At 37.7% G+C, this 18,716-nt stretch overlaps 1 protein-coding gene across 13 annotated transcripts in view; it reads right to left on the reverse strand.

The window, feature by feature from the left end:
• The window catches only part of PTPRK (protein tyrosine phosphatase receptor type K), a 503,656-nt gene that overhangs the window by 246,032 nt on the left and 238,908 nt on the right, over positions 1 to 18,716 (reverse strand). For all 13 annotated transcript variants that reach the window (XM_008524381.2, XM_008524380.2, XM_008524376.2 and 10 more), the window contains exon 4: positions 608 to 689. In XM_008524381.2, the coding sequence (XP_008522603.1) occupies positions 608 to 689 (82 nt within the window). The remainder of the gene's footprint in view (positions 1 to 607; positions 690 to 18,716) is intronic.

An 18,716-nucleotide genomic window follows, 5' to 3' on the forward strand; every position in this document is an offset into this window, starting at 1 on the left:
CAGGGAATGTGATGTAAACACAAACACTCGCGCCATCTGAAGACCAATCAATGTGCATCTAAGGACATAACAGAACTATGTAAACCAAGCTTCTTGTTTTGTTTGCTTTCTATTGTTTTGTTGTCTAATATGGATTAACCAGACTTCTATTATTAAAAAAATTAGTCCTAAATTTGGAATAAGGTGAACTAGTTCATTCTCTTCATTTCACTCCAACTTTCAACTTCGCAGATCACATAAGGTACTGAGGCTTCTTTTGATTTTCCTTTCCGTTAAACTCTGATTTGTTATTCTTTGCTTTCCTAGACAATTTAATAATACCAAAAAGATGGAACAAGTCCTACCCAGAATTTCATTTACATTTGTATTTTGTTCTCAGTAATTGAACAATTTAAATGCATCCTTTAATGTGTGAACAATTAGTTGCAAGTCTGAAAAATATTTGATTCAAAAACCACAAATATTTCAGTATTCTTTTAAAATTGAACAGAAGGCTAAGAGTCACAACAACAAAGAGAGAGCAATGACCAAGTAATAAACAGTCACTGCCAATATAAGACACGTGTTGAAAGGACACAGAAAAATACAATTCTTAATCACAACCTACCACAAGGATAACTCAGCACTTGGATGTCATCAATGGCAATATAACCGCTTCTGCCTCCTGAGACTTCAGCTTCAAATATTACCTGTCAGGAAGAAATAGAAAACATTTACAACAATCATTTTTAAGAAATTCTCACAGTGGAAGAAGAATAGCTATAATACGATTAAAAAAGTTAAATTTGATTTCTGTCCCGTAAGAATTAAAAGTTTATCTTATAACGTAGAGTAATTTCCTAAACCTTGTACAAGTAAACCAAAGAATTTTTTTTTGAAGAGCAATTAAATTACTGAGGTCAAGCAACTCTTACTAAATTTTTTAAGCAACTACTATTACGTGGTGTTAGATTGCCTGAATGGGCAATATATAGGCAGAAGAAATAGGCAGATATAGCAAAGCTCATATTCCTAAATTTTCTCTTACTGATTTTCTCCATTTTTGTTATTTATTTAACATATGTTGAGCATCTTCAATGTGCCAAGCAGTGCTCTAACCAGTGAAGACATCAAACGAATAAGGAAATAATCTGAGCTTTTAAAGAGCTGAATTTTCAAAGACAGAAGTCATCAGATAGATTGGTGGTATTCCAGGCAAAAGGAATAATAATACTCCAAGGAACAGAATAGAGCTGCATGTTTGGGGAACTAAGTATGGCTACAAATGCTCAAAAAGGGAGAGATGAGGTTAGAGAGGTGGGCATGGAAGGCTTTAAGTATCCTGGGAGTGAAGTCAGGAGCATATCCTGTCAATAGTTCCACATTAACAAATACTAAACAAACAAAAATTTCCACGTTCAAATATGAGCTCACATTAGAGTTTTGTTGTTGCAGTCAATAGCAGAACTTCATATAGCATTTCTTTTAACACATAACGTGTGCTGTGACTTTTCAAGACAAAATAGATGTAGCATGCCGCATTTCAACATTTTATTTGACTACGGGCTCCTTTATTAGTGGACATAGATTATTTTTGGAGTATTTTGCAAAGCATTTTAGGAAATGCAATCGAAGTTGATACTTAAAGTAGGAATATAATATAATCAAAGCGGTCTTTTAGAAATATATTTGTGGGGCCGGCCCGGTGGCATAGTGGTTAAGTCTATGCGCTCAACTTCAACAGCCCATGGTTCACAGGCTTGGATCCCAGATGTGGACCCACACAACACTCATCAAGCCATGCTTTGGTGGCATCCCACATACGAAAGAGAAGAAGATTGGCACAGGTGTTAGCTCAGTGCCAATCTTCCTCACATAAAATTATATATATATATATTAGTCTGTAAGGTGGAGAATGGCCTAAAAGAAGATAAGACTGGAAATAGACAGTTAAGACTGGAAATAGTCAGGGACTATGCTAGTAGCAGTGGGAACAGAGAGATGAGAAGAAAAAGGAGAAGTAAAAAATAATGCTAGGAATATAGACAAAATAGAACTTATTGACTCATTAATTGTGGCAAAATATAGGACAATTCTGACTCCTGGCTTGGGCGACTAGGAGGAGGATGCTCTCAGGATCCCTAGCCAAGTCTAGTGATACAGAAAATGCTACAAATATGAGGGAGAAGATAACTAAGTACATTTCAGACAGTTCAAAGTTGATTTGCCTAGGATACATATGGGGCAAACGCTTAGGAGACAACTAGACAGATACATCTGGAAGAGAAGGAATGGGTCTAAAATAAAACTACCGATTTGGAAAGCAGCATCACGGAAATGAGAAAGCTCTAGATTTGGAAGCTAAGGTGAGAGGTGAGTAAGATGGCAGAGGAAGATAAAGAAGGAAAAAACCACTGAAATGGAAGGCAAGAGGACAGTCATCCTCCGTCTTCCTCTGTAAAGCCCGAAAAGCACAATTTGGACATAATAGTCAAGGAAGGAAGAGAAGTATCAGGAGACTTTGGTAGGTCAACATTCCCACCTTAGAAAAGGCCGGGTAAATTACAATACCAATTTAAAAAATGTAATTTAAAAACATTGGATGTCTGCATAAAAAATGGCTTGGAGATGAAGCCAAATTTGAGGAGGACAGAGTCTCTCCAGTGTGAGTAAGTAGCAGTATCATCAGCGTGACATCCTCCCCATTCTCATACCATACGCCTACATCCGCCCCAAAGTCAATGACAACGGGACACAGTAGGCTGGGTGGATGGCTCATCTCCCATCCATCCACTCCCATCATAAACTTTCTCCACCGTTACTTTTTTCCTACTTCAAGTTGCCCTTTATGTCTACTGATTTCACTGGAATAAGCTGAAGCTAAGAAATAGGAGAATGGGGTCTCTCTGGGAAGAGACATGCTGCATGATGCAAAGATGGCTAATCTATGAACACAGAAATAAATATATGCATATATGTGTGTGCACATGTGACTTACATTTCATATAAATGTATTTGATATGAAAACAAGTGTCATGTCACTTTCTAAATATAGGAACAAAGGCTTAACAAGAAATAGAGGAGAGAATCAGAGACTTTAAATAATGTATAACTTCAAGCAACTGTGGTATAGGCCACTCTCTTGGGGGTGAGAAAACTTGGATCTGACTCCCAACTCTCCTGTTTACGAATTCTAGAGCAAATCGCATAACCTTTTAGCGCCAAGTTCCAACTCCATAGTATGAATCTAACACAGCTTTCGTTACGAAGTTTTATGAGGTTTAAACAGAAGCATATCTAAAAGTGCTACAGAAACCAAAAGGTAAGATTATCAGTATTGTCAGGATGTGAGATTTGTAGAGGTGGATCCCAGGAAAAGAAGTTTGATTTGCTTGAATGGTGGGTCAAGGAAAAGGAAGGTATAGTAAGAAAAAGTGGGAAGATCATTTAAAAATTGTTTTCATTCGTATGACTAGACCACGAGTCTATACATGTAATTAATAAATGTTAGTTATTTCAGTTTTGTTACAGTCAGCATTAATTAAATTATCTTAATTTCTAGGCTTCTCTTAGTTTTACTTTCTTGAATTGTTTAACTTCCTTTATTTCATATACGGGATAAATTTAAACAAGCTTACTATACCCCTGAGAAAAAGTTTCTTATTTGCTCACCTAAATGGAGCTTTATTCTGGACAATAAATTTAGGTCTTGATTTAAAAGCAGCAAAAACAATCAGTTCTTTATTAAAGAAAAAAAAAATGCGTCTCTTTCTTAGTGATCTCATTTTCCCTACTAAGTGTTGTCTTTGCCTCATTAACGAGAGGTAGAGGAAATTTCGAAGATCAGATTCCTCTACAGCTAAGATCTAATCAGCTTTATCACTTCAACAGAGCCTTCACCTTGTAAGGCTCTTGTGTCCAGTCAGGGGAAACAAATCTCAGTGGCTGTATTGCACAAAGCTTGCTTGGGTTAATGCTTGGGTCAGCTCTAATGCCTGGTGTCAAGTAGTCAACTAGAGCTTCCCAGGAGAAGAGAGCAATGGCAGCCATACCAGACGTCAACTTTAACCCAGCCAGGAGGCCAGCCTGGGAACAGAACGAATGGGCTCTGCTTTTCATGCTGTTTTCACTCCACTCCATTACCTGAAATACTGAAGGTGATGATTCTAATCAAATTTCTGCTACTCTAGCAACATTCTTGGATTATTAACTAAATAAGTGAAATAAAGTCAAATTCAAGTAGAGGGAGGAAAGAAAGGCAAACCCTAAAGAACAAGCACAACTTTATACTTTGGCAAACTGAATCAATGACAGGAAGTACCTCATATAATGGAAAGTTGACCTCGAAGTCAGGAAGCCCAGGACCTAGTTGCTGGTCTGCTATCACATGTAACCCAAGCAATTTATTTAACTGCGTCTTCTTGGCCTCATCTAAACAATACTGGCCTTGCGTATATCACAGGTTTGTTGTGAAGACTAAATGGTATATGTGAAATGATTAAATGATATACGAAGTACCCCATAATACAAGATATTACGGATAAGAGAAAAATCTCAAAATATTTTGCTCTTAATTTTCTTTCAATATATCATAGTGTTAAAAGTGTAGGCTCCAAAGTCAGATATACATCTAGTTCACATTCTTTAAGTCTAACTTTAACTTACGGAAAAACACGTGTAAAGTTACTTACGTAACTTTTAACATGTAAAATCTACACCTCAGTTTATTTTTGTGTAAAAAGAAACTATTAGTATCCACCTCAGGGCTACCAGGAGGATTAAATGAGACACTGCACATGAATCATTTAGCACAGCTCCCGGCACACAGTAAGTGTTCCATGTTAACGGGCACCCCTGCCATCATGGGAAGAAAATATCCATAAAGGACACATGCACTAAAGTGAAATTTCTTCCCATTCCCTTCTCTCTTTCATCAAAAACTTAACCCCTGCCCCAAATGGAAAAAATATAGAATAAACTGGTATTTTATTCTCATTAACTTCCTTAAACTTGTGTTTCTGCCATTTGAATTTTTAAACATTGAATGATGCTAATATAAAGTTCAAAGTAAATTACACATTTGCCTTCAAAGAATAAATGTACTAGAATAAAAATCTATTTCTAAATATTCATGTCCAAATTTTGATAATGAATAAAATAGTCATCTGTAACACACAGAAAGATAACTAAGGCTGTGGGTCCATCCATATCAGTGCTGATAAAGCACATTTGTCTACATCTCTCATTACAATGAGAGGCTTTAAAATCAGGAGCTGAGGTGGACTCAACTTTGTGTTCTCAAAGCTTATTCATAGTGCCTGGCACATAGTAGACATGCAACAGAGGGAAACTGAACAACAACAAAGTATATACACACAAACATACACATATACAAATATATACACAATCTACAATATATGAACAAAGTATGCCACTATCATTAAATACAATTGACTTCTCTCTCTCAAGTAAACTCTAAACATTGGATTCTCAAGGATCCATCTTAGGCATTCTCTTTTTGCCATACTTTCTACCCTGGTAGGATAAAGAAACATAAGCCTGAAAAATGACAGAGAGGATGGGGGGGTGAAAAAGTATGTGGAGATATAACAGGGAAATGGAAACTCATGGTGCATAGGTCTGCGCACAGGATCCGAACCCACAAACCCTAGGCCACCAAAGCAGACTGTGCAAACTTAACCACTTAACTGGGCCAGCCCCAACTCTATTATTTTTATAACTTGAAGAAAGAAGGAAAGGATGAGTGAGGATATGAGTAAATTTGTAGGATTGGTAGATAAGGGAGTTTCTAGTATATGGCCTCAATTTTCTCAGCTATAAGGGATAGGCTAGTGAAAAGGAGGGGTGGTTGGAGTTTGGAGAGAATCAAATGGAGAGGAGAATGAGAAAGGGAATTGAACAGAAAAATGTAGCAGGATTTCAGAGTATTGTGTGTGCATTTGAAGTTGGTGACTATGAATTTCTAGGGATCCCAATCTACCATGAAGTATGATTTTTTTTAAAGAGTTTGATTTAAAGTCCATAAAAAGGAGACAGAAAAAAAAAGCAAGCAAAGAGTGGGAATGGCAAATGTAACAATAAAGATGATGATGAAATCAAATTTTGATATGATAAGCAAGTTGATGAATTGGCAAAAGACAGATGGTTTGATGAACTAGTGCTCCCTATGAGGTTGATGGATGATCCCAGTAAAATGAATAAAGGAGAAGGAGATGAGTTTATGATATAGTCAGAAAGTGAGATGTTTACAGGTAAAGTCAGACACTTGTGAGATATTACAAGATCTGTTTAACCAGAGCAGTGGGTTAAAATAAAGTAGGTGATTTTGGGAGATGAGGCAAAAGAAGGACAGTGGCATTTGGAGATAAGAAGGGGAAGCAACTATCAAGGGACTCTCTTCAGTACAAAGACACTGAAGTCATCAGGATGATGGTGGGCCTTGGGAGTGGACAGAGCAACTCTGACACTAGCACTAAAGTTTACAATGAACAGAAGAAAATGACTTGGGGTCCAGTGGAAGCCAACAATGAGGATGATGGCATGGTTGAAAGAAAAGAACCTCAAAGGAGCAAGAGTGTTTCCTATCCATTGAACTGATCCTAAGTTACATGGGAATTATTATCTGCTCTTGTTAGGGAAGAAGCGTCCTCAAGCTAGAGCCACAAACAGAGTATGATTAAAACTACCTGATTAATTGTATAAATAAGTTTTCAAGGTTCCACTCCCCTACTAAAACATAAGCTCATTGAGGGCGGTGATGTCTTACTTCCCACAGCATCACTGAACCACAGGAATTCTGTTGAAAGCTGGGGCTGGAAAGAGTTCCGGTATGTCACAGAAAACAAGTTAATAATATAAGTGGAGTTTAGTTCATAGTTTTGCCTCAAGGGGAAATATGGGATAAGGCATTTAGTTCACTTTTACCTGACTTATAAAATTTGTTGACATAATAAAATGACTCCTCCTTGAGAAAGTCCCAGATAACTTTCCCAAGCTAATTTAGAAATCATGAAAACATAATTACTTCCCTTGAATAGTTAAATAGTGCTGTAAGGAATAAATTACTACTTATAGGCCTCAGAAGATCTTATACCGAGTAAGTCAAATATCTACGTGGAAGTTTCAAAATCTAGAATCTAGCTTCTTTTCAAATGTGAATATTCTATTTCTGTTCATACTTAAAGATTAACATACACATAACTGGCAGGCGATAGCAAAAGTCCAACGCACAACTGCCAGTTGCTGTCACTCACTGTAGCTCCTCTCACAGGCGCTGTCAATCGGGAATTCTACTTTCTCAACGAAGACTCACTGAATGTGTTAGAGAAAAGAAGCCTCTCCCTGTCAGACCTCTGCAAGCCAGGCTGGCTTGCCAACTGACTCCTGGAATAGTTGATCTGTAAGAGTGCAACGCATGAAAATGCCTTCAGTAAAGGCCGTGGGGCTTTGAAAACTAATGAACTCCACAGCCCTTGCCTATCGGTTGCCTACCTGTTTGTGTAGTTCCTGAAGGAGATAAACACCTGCCACTGAAAAAGGTACACAGATAAAATATATAAGCCATGGAAATACTGGTACATTCTTCAGCTTTAAAGCTGCTTGAGAGAGTAATTAGGGGATTCTAATTATATGCTAACTAAATTGGGAAGGCAGTTAAGACATATAATCAAGCCCAAATAGATTTTTCATCTAAAACCCTTTCATATTTCAGATTTTAGCTATCCTTAGCACCTCCATGACTTACAGGTGCATAAGAATTCAAAATCAGTTATTACTTTCCTTAAGATGTCCTGAGATTAAATATGGCCAGTTTCTTAGAAGGATTAGTCCTGTCAAGACTTTACATTAGGACTTTACACTCTGCAGAGAATAATTAAGGTTCCAGAGATTCTAAAATCTACTCTCTGTTACCTGAATATATACAGACTTTTCGTATAGTTATAGGATCTGCCACTCAATAGAAGCTGCTGTATGAGTTTAAATATTCTCTTCTCTTTCATACAAACACACACATGTACAGTCCTATCTATCCAAACAATTATAATAACATAATGGTGACTTAAGTTGATTTTAGAATGCAAATTCTATGTATAGTATAGCCAAGAATTCTTAAATAAAATGTCAACGTTACAAAAATATCCTGAGGTTTGGCATTATCAATTGCCTAAGGGAGGAGAGAGATTGCCACATTACCAAACGTGGATGACAATATACTAGGTATATACTAGGTACACTAGGTATACACTATACTAGGTGTATACTAGGATGACAATATACCAGGTCTGCAATATACTGGGTATACCAAGACCGCACTTGCATGAAGAACAAGAGCTTCCATTCAACTGAAACCTTTTTCAGGGTGATGTTGTGTGTGCCTGATCAACAACAGAACATGACTCAAAGCACACGCCAGTGTGCACGAAACACTAAAAATGCAGGACCGCAGATCAAAAGGAGAAAATAAAACCTAAGAGATTTCACACAAAAGTAGACTGTACAAAATAAAAGCCCAAAGAAGATGCTTTACAGAAGGCTCCACAGTGGAATGCAGATGCAAGCACAGTCCACTCCTACACTTGAAATTAGCCCAGGGAGTTGGCTATCTCTAATGTAATCACCAAGAGTATCTAGATCTAAATAAAGGAACTAACAATAATCACTTTTAGAGCTTATGCTAGAATGTATAAGTTCATAATTATAGTCCATTAGTTATTTAAATTAATTTTCATTCCTGAAATCTTGTACTTGCAAAAAATTGTCAATGGTCTTTTTACTTTAAATAGATATTGACGTAGGTTAACATGCATTAAAAACGCATGATCCATAATGTGGCTAAGAGAGACCCAGACAAACCTTTCATTTCTGAAAACAAATACACTTAAAAGTTGAACCAAAAATAAATAACACTCACAAAATAAACCCAAGAGTTTTCGAGCTCTCTGCACATTCTCTACACCATTAAGATGCCTTTGGGGGAAAAAAGGTATATCTTCCTTTCCCAACAAAGGGTTTGACATTAGCCTTTATGATAATGGAGATACACGCACACATGCACTGCATGCACACACAGCACAGACAAGTGGCCACTGGCATCAAGCACGGCCTGGACTCTGAGTCATAGATCTCAACTTAAATCCCTGTGCTGACCTCATGGGGTCATTGTGAGGATTGAAAGAGACTATACACAATTTAGGAGGTTCTCCATAAATGTTAACCCCTTTCTCACTTTCCTGTCCTTCTCCAGGGACTTATTCATCATAGGTAGTACCTTAAGATCCGAGCCGGTGAGAAATAAGGAGGCAGCTCCAGGTGGCACTGATGCTGGAGACCATGAGAAAACACCTCTCAGCTCTTCAGTACTGCAACAAACTCAGCACCACACATTCAGACCACCTTCCCCATTCCTAATCTCTAATGTAAAACGTTTCCAGCACCCCACACCCACATCACTAACCTACCCTTACACTGACTCCTTTATCATTTCAATTCAAAGCCCAGTATGATGAAGATGGCTGAGGCCAGAGACCACAGCATAATGTGCCTAACTCTCTGCTCTCTTTAAAGGTATCCCCAATTTCGAGAGAGGCAGGCAGACAGACAGAACATAATGCTACACTCTAAATGCCTATAACGTATTCAGAAATAAATTGAAATAGGACCAACTACTCATGGCACAGCCTAATTTATGTTAGAGTATAAATTCAGCAAAAGAGAGAAAAATCAAAAAGACAATTAGAAGAGGGAAATGAAACAAAAGTTAACTGAAATAATCCAAGATCTAAAAATGCCATGAAACATATTTTTCATTCTGTGGGTCTGTCCATAGACACGCAGGCAAGCAACTTACACCATAAAAGGTTTGATGTAAAACTGAAAGTGGAGAAGCAAAGGGTAGCAGAAAATTCATCAGCAAAATGTCATTTCTGTATCTTTACTATCATAGCTCCACCATCTGGGTTATATTTTATAGTCAGTTGTCTGAGCCAAAAATAAAAGATGACTGGTTAAGGTTGCTATTTCTATCAACATGACACTGAATTACAGCACTATTTTTCCTCGCTTCTAGAGATGTGCCATTTGTCTTCCTACATCCACAGGCAGAACCTTTTAAATTTTAGCACCAACAGTCCAATCTTCCCCACAGCAGAAGTAGATCACTTGCACAACTGTATCTGAAAAAATACTTTCAAACCAACACACTAAGTCTGTTCCTCACCAAACTGAAGGGACTCTCAAGAGCTTTACTTTATAATCATGGAGCTCAATTAAAAAAATTAAAATTAATATGCAACCTATATGTACCATCACACAAAGTAGCTATTAACTTATGAAATCTGTTGATAGCATGCATTTATGTTATAGAGAAAGGCAAGCTTTAAGTGAGCTCAGTGATTAATTTCTTCCCAACAGGTAGTATAACCAGATCAGTCTACACAGAGGCCAGGTTCAACTGGGTGCTAAACTTCTGAGCTCTCATTATCACAAATGCAAACATATTAATATGTAATTGTTTGGTTAAGACCACGTGTAAAAAGAGAATTCTTTACTTTCACCACATTGGTTCAAGAATTAAGTAATAGCTTTCCCTCTTGAACAAATAGGTTAGGGTTAGGGTTGGGAGAGAATTTTACACAAAGTTAATTAGAGTAACCAGTTCGTATATTCTCAGTTGAATTTAGGGGGGAAAAGTCCATGAATTTTTTTTCCTATCTTATTTTACAAATAAATGGGCAAGTACAAAGATATCTTTGACTATAAGGATTAAATACCACCTATATAACTAGCCATTATTATATAATTTAAGATGTCAATGCTTTTAGCTAGTAAAAAGCCTAGGGAAAACTCAAACACTTTGACTAGGTGAAGTAGTGGACAATACATTTCACAGTCAGCTTCCACAGAAGAAAATAATGGGGAACTTTAGAAGATATCTTAGCACTGCTAAAAAATGAGTACCTACAAATAAATATGCACAGCTATATCTGCCTTGACTGTTTTTCCTAAAAAAGAAAAAGAATGGATTTAAGGTCAATTAACTAAAAGTATACATTTCACTTAATTCTTTGCAGAATATCAACTCAAATATTTGTTAATATGTTTAATAAAATGATCACATGTCATAAATCAGCAAAGGGCACAGTAAATTTAAGAATATTTCTTGCGAAAAAGTTTGAAACAAAAAATTATCTAGAATATTCAGAGATCTGAAGTTAGCTAGGACTGAACTCTGAAATCTCAGTCAAAAGGAAGTAAAATGACATCCTTTTCCTTATCATAAAGTCAACATTATTTTTGAAGAATACCTATAACCTCTCCGGGTCCCTGGCAATCAATAAAATGGGTTATTTGAGGCAGAAAATTTCTGAAATTACCATAGTGATGAGAAAGAAATCCTTACAACTCTTTGTACAGGACAAAAGCCTGAAACTATATAAAAAATGTGACTGATTCATGAACCATTTTTGTTACCCACAGAAGACAAAAGGAATGGAACAAAATTGGGCCTTAAGGACGAATGGGGAGAGACAAATGCTATCTTCATCGTGAACAGGGAATGGCCAAGGAGGGAGAGTCTTAGTTTTATTGGCAGGATTTAGTTACAGATGAGGGAACGTGACATACACTGTAATGACCAAGTGTAATGACACTTCTTTAATGAAGAAGAGAATATTCAACATAAAGTGACTCAGGTGATGTGAAAGAGTCACTCAGGTGAATTTAGAAGTAGTTCATGAAAAGCAAAGGCCCTTTCCAGAGACTTCAGGAGACATTTAACCTAGTTAAAGTTTGCAGTGCTTCCACTTATTGGCATTAAAGTATCAACAAATCACATAGATGTTGAAGGCTGCAAAAGACCTTGGAGAGACCAGGCGGATGGTTCCCAGCATGTTGGTCCTGCCACCAGCAGCATCAGCAACATCGAGGGACTTGTGAGAAATGCAAATACTTGGGCCCCACCCACAGAAACTCTGATCCACAGCCTTCCAGGTGATTCGGATGCAGGCCAAAGTCTGAGAAGCACTCATCTAAGCTGACCCACGATAGGATAGTTAAGAGGTAAACTGAGCCAGAAGTCATTGTCTTAGTCCTACAGTTAGTAACGGAAGACTAGGTTCTAAGAACCAGTCTACTTGCTTCATATCTTTTTCTTGGTGTGGAAAATCAATTCATGATTGGATTCATGGGTTTTCTTTTTCAGATACCCAGCTAAAATAAATCTATAGATACAGATACGACTATATAAAACACTAATTTTTAGAAGTTTAAATAATTGGCCACTCACTTATTTATCAAAAAATATATGAAGGGCTTAATATTTGATAGACATTAGAAAGAGAGAAAGATCTAACTGTTAAGCCCTGTCGTCAAAAGAGTCACAATGCGGCAAAAGAAATGGATGTGTTAGGAAACAACTATAGCATAGTTATTTGTGATAAAGCCGAGTTAGAAAGATAGGAGAGAATTCAGAGGAGGGAGAAAACTACTCCTCTGAACAAAAGACTTCAGAGAAAGTGATCTCTGGGTGATTCTGTGGTCAAAGGAATACTTCTCCATCCCCCAGGCACTTAGTGAGCACGCTCTAAACATCCCAGCCACTAGGGATACCGAGATGCATCAAAGGCAGGGCCACAATTACCAGGAGGCAAAGATCTGTGACTTATGGAGAGTGTAACAGACAACAAGGGAAATGGTTGACAAATTATTTTCTCTCCGGGAAAGCAGAAAATGACTCAAAAGGAAATGATTCCAGAGAAGAGTTTTAAAACATAAGGCAAACAAAGAGAAACAGACATATTACAGATCAAATGAGGTCCATTTGCAAAAGTAGGACAATAGGAAATTTCTTGACCTATTGGCAGGGGGAATTTATAGACATTTTAGGGATAGTTAGAAGAAAAGAACAAAGATAAGGCCTGGGAGATAGGAGGCTGCACCCTTATCTTGCAGAGACTTTTATGCCAGAAGCGGGAGTCTGCTCTTTATCCTGAAGGTGCTGTAACTTCTCTGAAGGGTTTTACAAATGAGATGATGTGGATCTGCATCTTAAAAAAAGGCCATTGTGGTACCAACAGCCAGACTGAAGGACTGGAATCCCATCAGAAGGACCTAAACATCCAAAGTGACACCTAAACATGCTTGGGTATTAGTTGGCCAGTCAAGAAATATTTATTGCACGCTGACTACGTACAATGATGTGAGAAGACTCCATCTCTACATTCATATACATATAGTTACGGAGTGAACAAGTATGTGTTACTACATCTCCAGGAAAACAGGTGTATGTGTGTGTGCATGTTGCTCATTTTTCTCTTAAATCCAAAATGTTACTAACAAGGCAACAGTGTTTAAGGTAAATAATCTTAAAGCAGTTTTACTTAAATTTAATATGAGACAGAAAATAAAGTCATAAATATTGTCTTCGTTGCAAGATTTATAAAACAGTGAGTGAGGCTGGTGTAATAAAATGCAGACTTTTTACTCCTTTCACTGTCTGTTAAATCCAGTTTTCATAGACAGGAGAGTGGTGAAAATTCATCATTAATTTTCTCTATACTAACATGTCACCAAAAAACCAACAACAATTTACTGAACTAATCTAATTCAAAGTTCCCACTCTCAAAGAACAAAGGGTTTTCTGATTTGTAAACAGACCTAAACTTTACTGGTGATAAGCTCATAACAAATCTTGGCAGAAAGAAAAATAGCCAGAATATATTCTATTCAGAAGTCAGTTAGGACCACTGAGAATTATTTAAATATGCTATTTTGAGAAGATGCACAGGAAGGAATGTTACAGGAAATAAAATCATTTCCTTTTTACTTAAACTATAGTTTTATTCATTTTTACAATAACACTAGTTTACCTATGTCTATCCTGTTTGTACCTATTTTCCTCTGTAAAAAAAAATATAGCTGATGGGGGCCGGGCCAGTGATGTGGTGGTTAAGTTCACTCGCTCTGCTTCGGCGGCCCAGGGTTCGCCAGTTCCGATCCTGGGTGCGGACCTACACACCACTCATCAAGCCACGCAATGGCAGCATCTTACATACAAAATAAAGGAAGATTGGTACAGATGTTAGCTTAGGGGTAATCTTCCTCAAGCAAAAAGGGGAAAATTGGCAACAGATGTTAGCTCAGGGCCAATCTTCCTCACCCACCCCCCCCCGGCAAAAAAATTCTGAGAAATCTCTTAAAACTTCTGTATTAGACCACTACATAATGTTAAATCAAGCAAAGTAATAATTATAATTTATTTTGGAAGTGAGGTGAAAATTATTTTACAACAAACCTCTTTCTCAGTTCAACTCCAGGATGAAAACATGCTGTCACTGAAGTTTCAAATACATTAGAAGATACCACAAAAAATATGAAGTCATAATGAGTTACTCTCGAAGAACCCGAGAAATATTGCTTTAATAGTTTAACATTTAATGGTATAGTTCCTCTCTAAAATCTGAAACAAAATTAACCTAAATTACAAAACTGATTTGCATTCTCTTAGCTTTCCCATCTCTCATTTTAGCCATAGGCTGAGGTCTCTAATCAGTTTTTATCCTGAGCTTGCTTAGCAGTAATTTCTTTTTACCCCAGTACATCTGTCACTCTGTCCAGATCTGAACTTCATTTTCTATTCTACCTGAACAAATATAAATCCCATCTTGTCATTACTTTTTTTCTATATATCAAGCCTAATTCTTAAAATAAAAATTCCCCAAAAACTTCCATTTCTGTTTCAACAGACTAGGTGATTCATTGTTTTACTTCCTTTGGCTCATATGATTAAAGATGCAAAAGCAGAAATCAATATTCATAAAGATTTTGCAATAGGTTATACGGATTTGAAGTTTGAGGATAATGTTTCTAGAGGGAAAAGAATAATATTACAAATAACAGTTAATTTCCCAAGCTAACCCTTAAGACATTTTAGTCCATAACAAAGGTGAAACAGTATACTGTACACTGGTAACAGGCTTATTTTTATTATACTTTCTTTATAAGATACATTATGTCCTTAACTCTGAGTTAGTAAAATGTTTAAAATACAATACAATGTAGCCACATGTCTACAGTTACTAAAGGACAGGGACTACATGGGACCTTCTGAGTCTAGAACAAAGCTGTCCAACAGAACTGTGTCCCACAATGGAATGTTCTCTATCCGTCCTAGGCCCAGCAACATGTGGGCACTGAACACTCGTAATGTGTTAAGCGTAACTGAGGAAATAAATTTTTAATTTTACTTAATTTTAATTAAATTTAAATAATCACATCTCACTACTTGCTACCTCACTGGACAGTGGAGCTCTGAAATATGAATTTCAACAACTTTGGAGAACAGCATTTAGGAGGTGTATTAATGATAGTAAAATCAAAAGTCAAAAGAAGCAATTGGAGTGTCCTAGTAAATTTTCATAGAAGAGTAATATATATTCCATAAGAATCAAGGATGTAGGTTCTACTCTTAAGGAAAGCTTTGAGTTGAGCCCTCACATGATGAACTAATTATTTAATGGCATCAAGAAGCAAGGGTGACATGACTAACTGTAGAATCCAATCCCAGGAGTTCCTCAGTCTGAGGAAGGTCCCTCTGTGTGCAAATGACAGACCCGGTCACGGGTGCTTTCTCTGGATCACGCAATGCTGTGCAGTTCACTAATAGTCAAATACAACTTTCCATGTTTGGATTTCACCCCAACTTTATGGAAGACAAACTGAGCTACATGGTGAAAGTTATACTACACCACAATATTGTGGATCCACCAATGTCCAGTTTCCAGTATGTTTTCTCCCTAGATTCAAAAAGTATGAGACAAACTCAAGATTAAATTATTGAAACCAAATATATTCATATAGCAATATATAATAAAATGCATTATAAACTATACTCACTTGAAAAGGGATTTTGACCTTAAGGAAATCAAATTGAGAATCTTAGTCTTAAATTAAAACAAATATTGATCATCAATATCAGTATTTTACAGTCCTAAACTTTTGGCCTTTTTTTTTTAACTGCAGGAGTGAACTCTTTTGAAAAGTGTTAAACTCTCCACATACAAAGAGAATCCTAACTTCCCAAGGAAAGAAATTAGAGTGCTTATTTACTTAAGTTATCTTTAGAAAGATAAACCCTAAATTATCCCCAATTACAGGGCTGTGGAGGGGTGCAGGGCAGAGAAGGAGGGAGAGAGGTAACAGACACTTTATCCCAAACCATCTAAACTGTCAGTTGCTTTGGAAAATCAGTTTAAGACTAGAGCCTTAGATAATAGGAATATCCACCTTCCCACCTTGTACTTTCACTAGTTTATATGTCAATATGAAGCACTAACATGAAAAGTCTATTTTGTGAAATAAGTAAAAACTATAAAAGACTAGGGCTCTTATATATGTGTATATATGTAAAATAGGAAGTTAACTGGTACTTCATTTTTCCAAGAAATTGCAGCTGCAGTCCAAAACCGAGGGCAAAAAATGTTCTAAGCACTTTACATTCTAGAGAATTCGTGAAAGACTGGGGCCTTTCTTCAATATTTGGTGAGCGGTGGCAGACCCAGGCCCACCACAGCCCACCACCTTTGACACCCAATCTCGGCAGAACACAGGACAAGGGAGAGAAGTGCATTACTGACAGTGATGGGCACCCCCATTTCCGGGAGGGAGGAGAGGCAGGTGCTGACCCCACAGAAACCTTTCCAGGGCCAAGTAAATGGAAGGTTCCAAAAGAATCACTCATCAAGATTGGGAGTGTCTGCGAGAAGGGGAGGCTGGCAAGTGGCTCCCATACAAATGCTCCATGAGAGATCCCTTGAGAGGACTTGGCAAAAATCCCCTAAGAACAAAGAGGCTGTTCCTTTCTCATTGTGGAGATTGTTAATGGAGAGACATTTGCTATGGTGGCCTGTAGCAGTAGGACCAGAAGGGTCCATAAAGTTGCCCACCCAGTGGTCTACTGGTAAATGTTCAACAAGTGACTGGGAGGAGGGGAGGATGACAGATCCTGGTTTGCAGCTCTTGTTGATTTCAGTAATAGAAATCCTCCCACTATGGCCAATTTCAAGCTACCAATGTGAAGTTACTGAATGCAGAGTGCGAAGAGATGTGGCAGCACGCTATTACATAGTATTTCTCAACATAAAAGGACAACAGACACAAACAGCATCAAGAGCATAGATGATAAAACACAGTAAAACAATTAGGAAGTCATAAGCTTTGAGTATTTGTTACCTTGTTTTTAATATAATTTATTTGATTATTCACTTACATAATGTAATTAGTAATGGCTGTGTTAACAGCAAGATCACAAAATTCCTGAACATTTAACAATCGGCTCTTGTGATCCAGTCCAAGCCAGCTCTTGCACACCACGAGTGTGCCGAGAAGGTGACTGGGCATTTCCCTGCTGTCCTAAGGACCTGGAGGAGGTTCGTCTCTCGACATGGAGCACCTTGTGGAGGCGGTACTGGGGCTCTAAGGTCTTTCCAGTGGCTAAGTGAGGGGCCACCCCTGCTGGAAAGGTAGGAGAAGTCCTGGAGGGACACAGCAGCCCCTTTCCAAGGGGGTCCTTGAGGACAGAGGGGGCTGGTGTGAAGCAGAATGCCATGCCAAGGAAGCCATCCCCATAGCAGCAATAAGGAAGGACCACACCCGTCGGTGGGGCTTTGCAGCAAAGCTAAAAAGCTATAAAAGAAGAAAAGTCAGAGTAAAAGCAGTCCTTCTTCCCGCCATGTGACATTAAGTCCAGTTAAGGAAGAAGAACCTGCCTCCTTTAGGTCTGCTTCCAAACCCAGTCCTGGCAAGAAGACAAAAGAAACAGCTGCCTGTGCACTGACTCCTCTCCTTCAAGGGCCAGGCTGCAAGTCTGGGTGACAGTAGGGGGAGGGAAGGGAAATAATAAGAGCAGATACACTTATGCTGGACTGACCTGGCTTTTAATAACCGAAAATGACCCAAAACTATGACATTTGTCCAACACGTCATTAAGAATCAGGGAAGAGTGCATTGAAAATAACGGCCAAAGGTAGGAAATTAGGTCAAATCCTCCCTGAGTTGAAACCTCTCAACAAACCAGTTACATACAAGCTTAAGGTGTTACTACTTAGAATACTGTGTTAGATATCCACTGATAACAAGAAAATGAAAATAAACAAAGACAACTTTTCCTTTAAAGAAAAACAGTCTATTTTAAATACTGTTATCATGCAAATGGTGCTACATGTAGTCTTTCCATTTTTGTGTGGGCATCATTTCTCCATCATAGATTGACATCTAATGCGAAGAGCCATAAAGTGCTCTAAATATGAAAGTCATCATTATTAAGAATAGTAACACTATAGTATCTGAATGCACGTTCCTTTATTTGATCTGCACAAAAGAGTTGCCAGGTGGACAGAACAGTTATTGATAGTCACGTCTTATAGATAGTAAAAATGAAGCTGAGAGAAACGAAATGACAAGCTCACTTAAAAGCCAAAACCTGAATACACTCAAAGGCCTACCCAGCTGGTATCAGCTAAGGAGCACTGGCTTTAGGAGTCAGGCCTGGGTTCTAATCCTCGTTATGCCACTGACAGTTATGTGATATTGGGTCAAACAATCTCTCCAGGTCATGATTCTCCTATGAAATTAAATCATTGGACCGCAATGTCTAGAATTCTAGAATCATGAGTCTATTTCACCAACCAGGAAGGCAACATGTCTGGAAGAGGAACGTAGTG

This window comes from Equus przewalskii, chromosome 9, assembly GCF_037783145.1.
Source record: "Equus przewalskii isolate Varuska chromosome 9, EquPr2, whole genome shotgun sequence".
NCBI classification, from domain to species: Eukaryota; Metazoa; Chordata; class Mammalia; order Perissodactyla; family Equidae; genus Equus; species Equus przewalskii.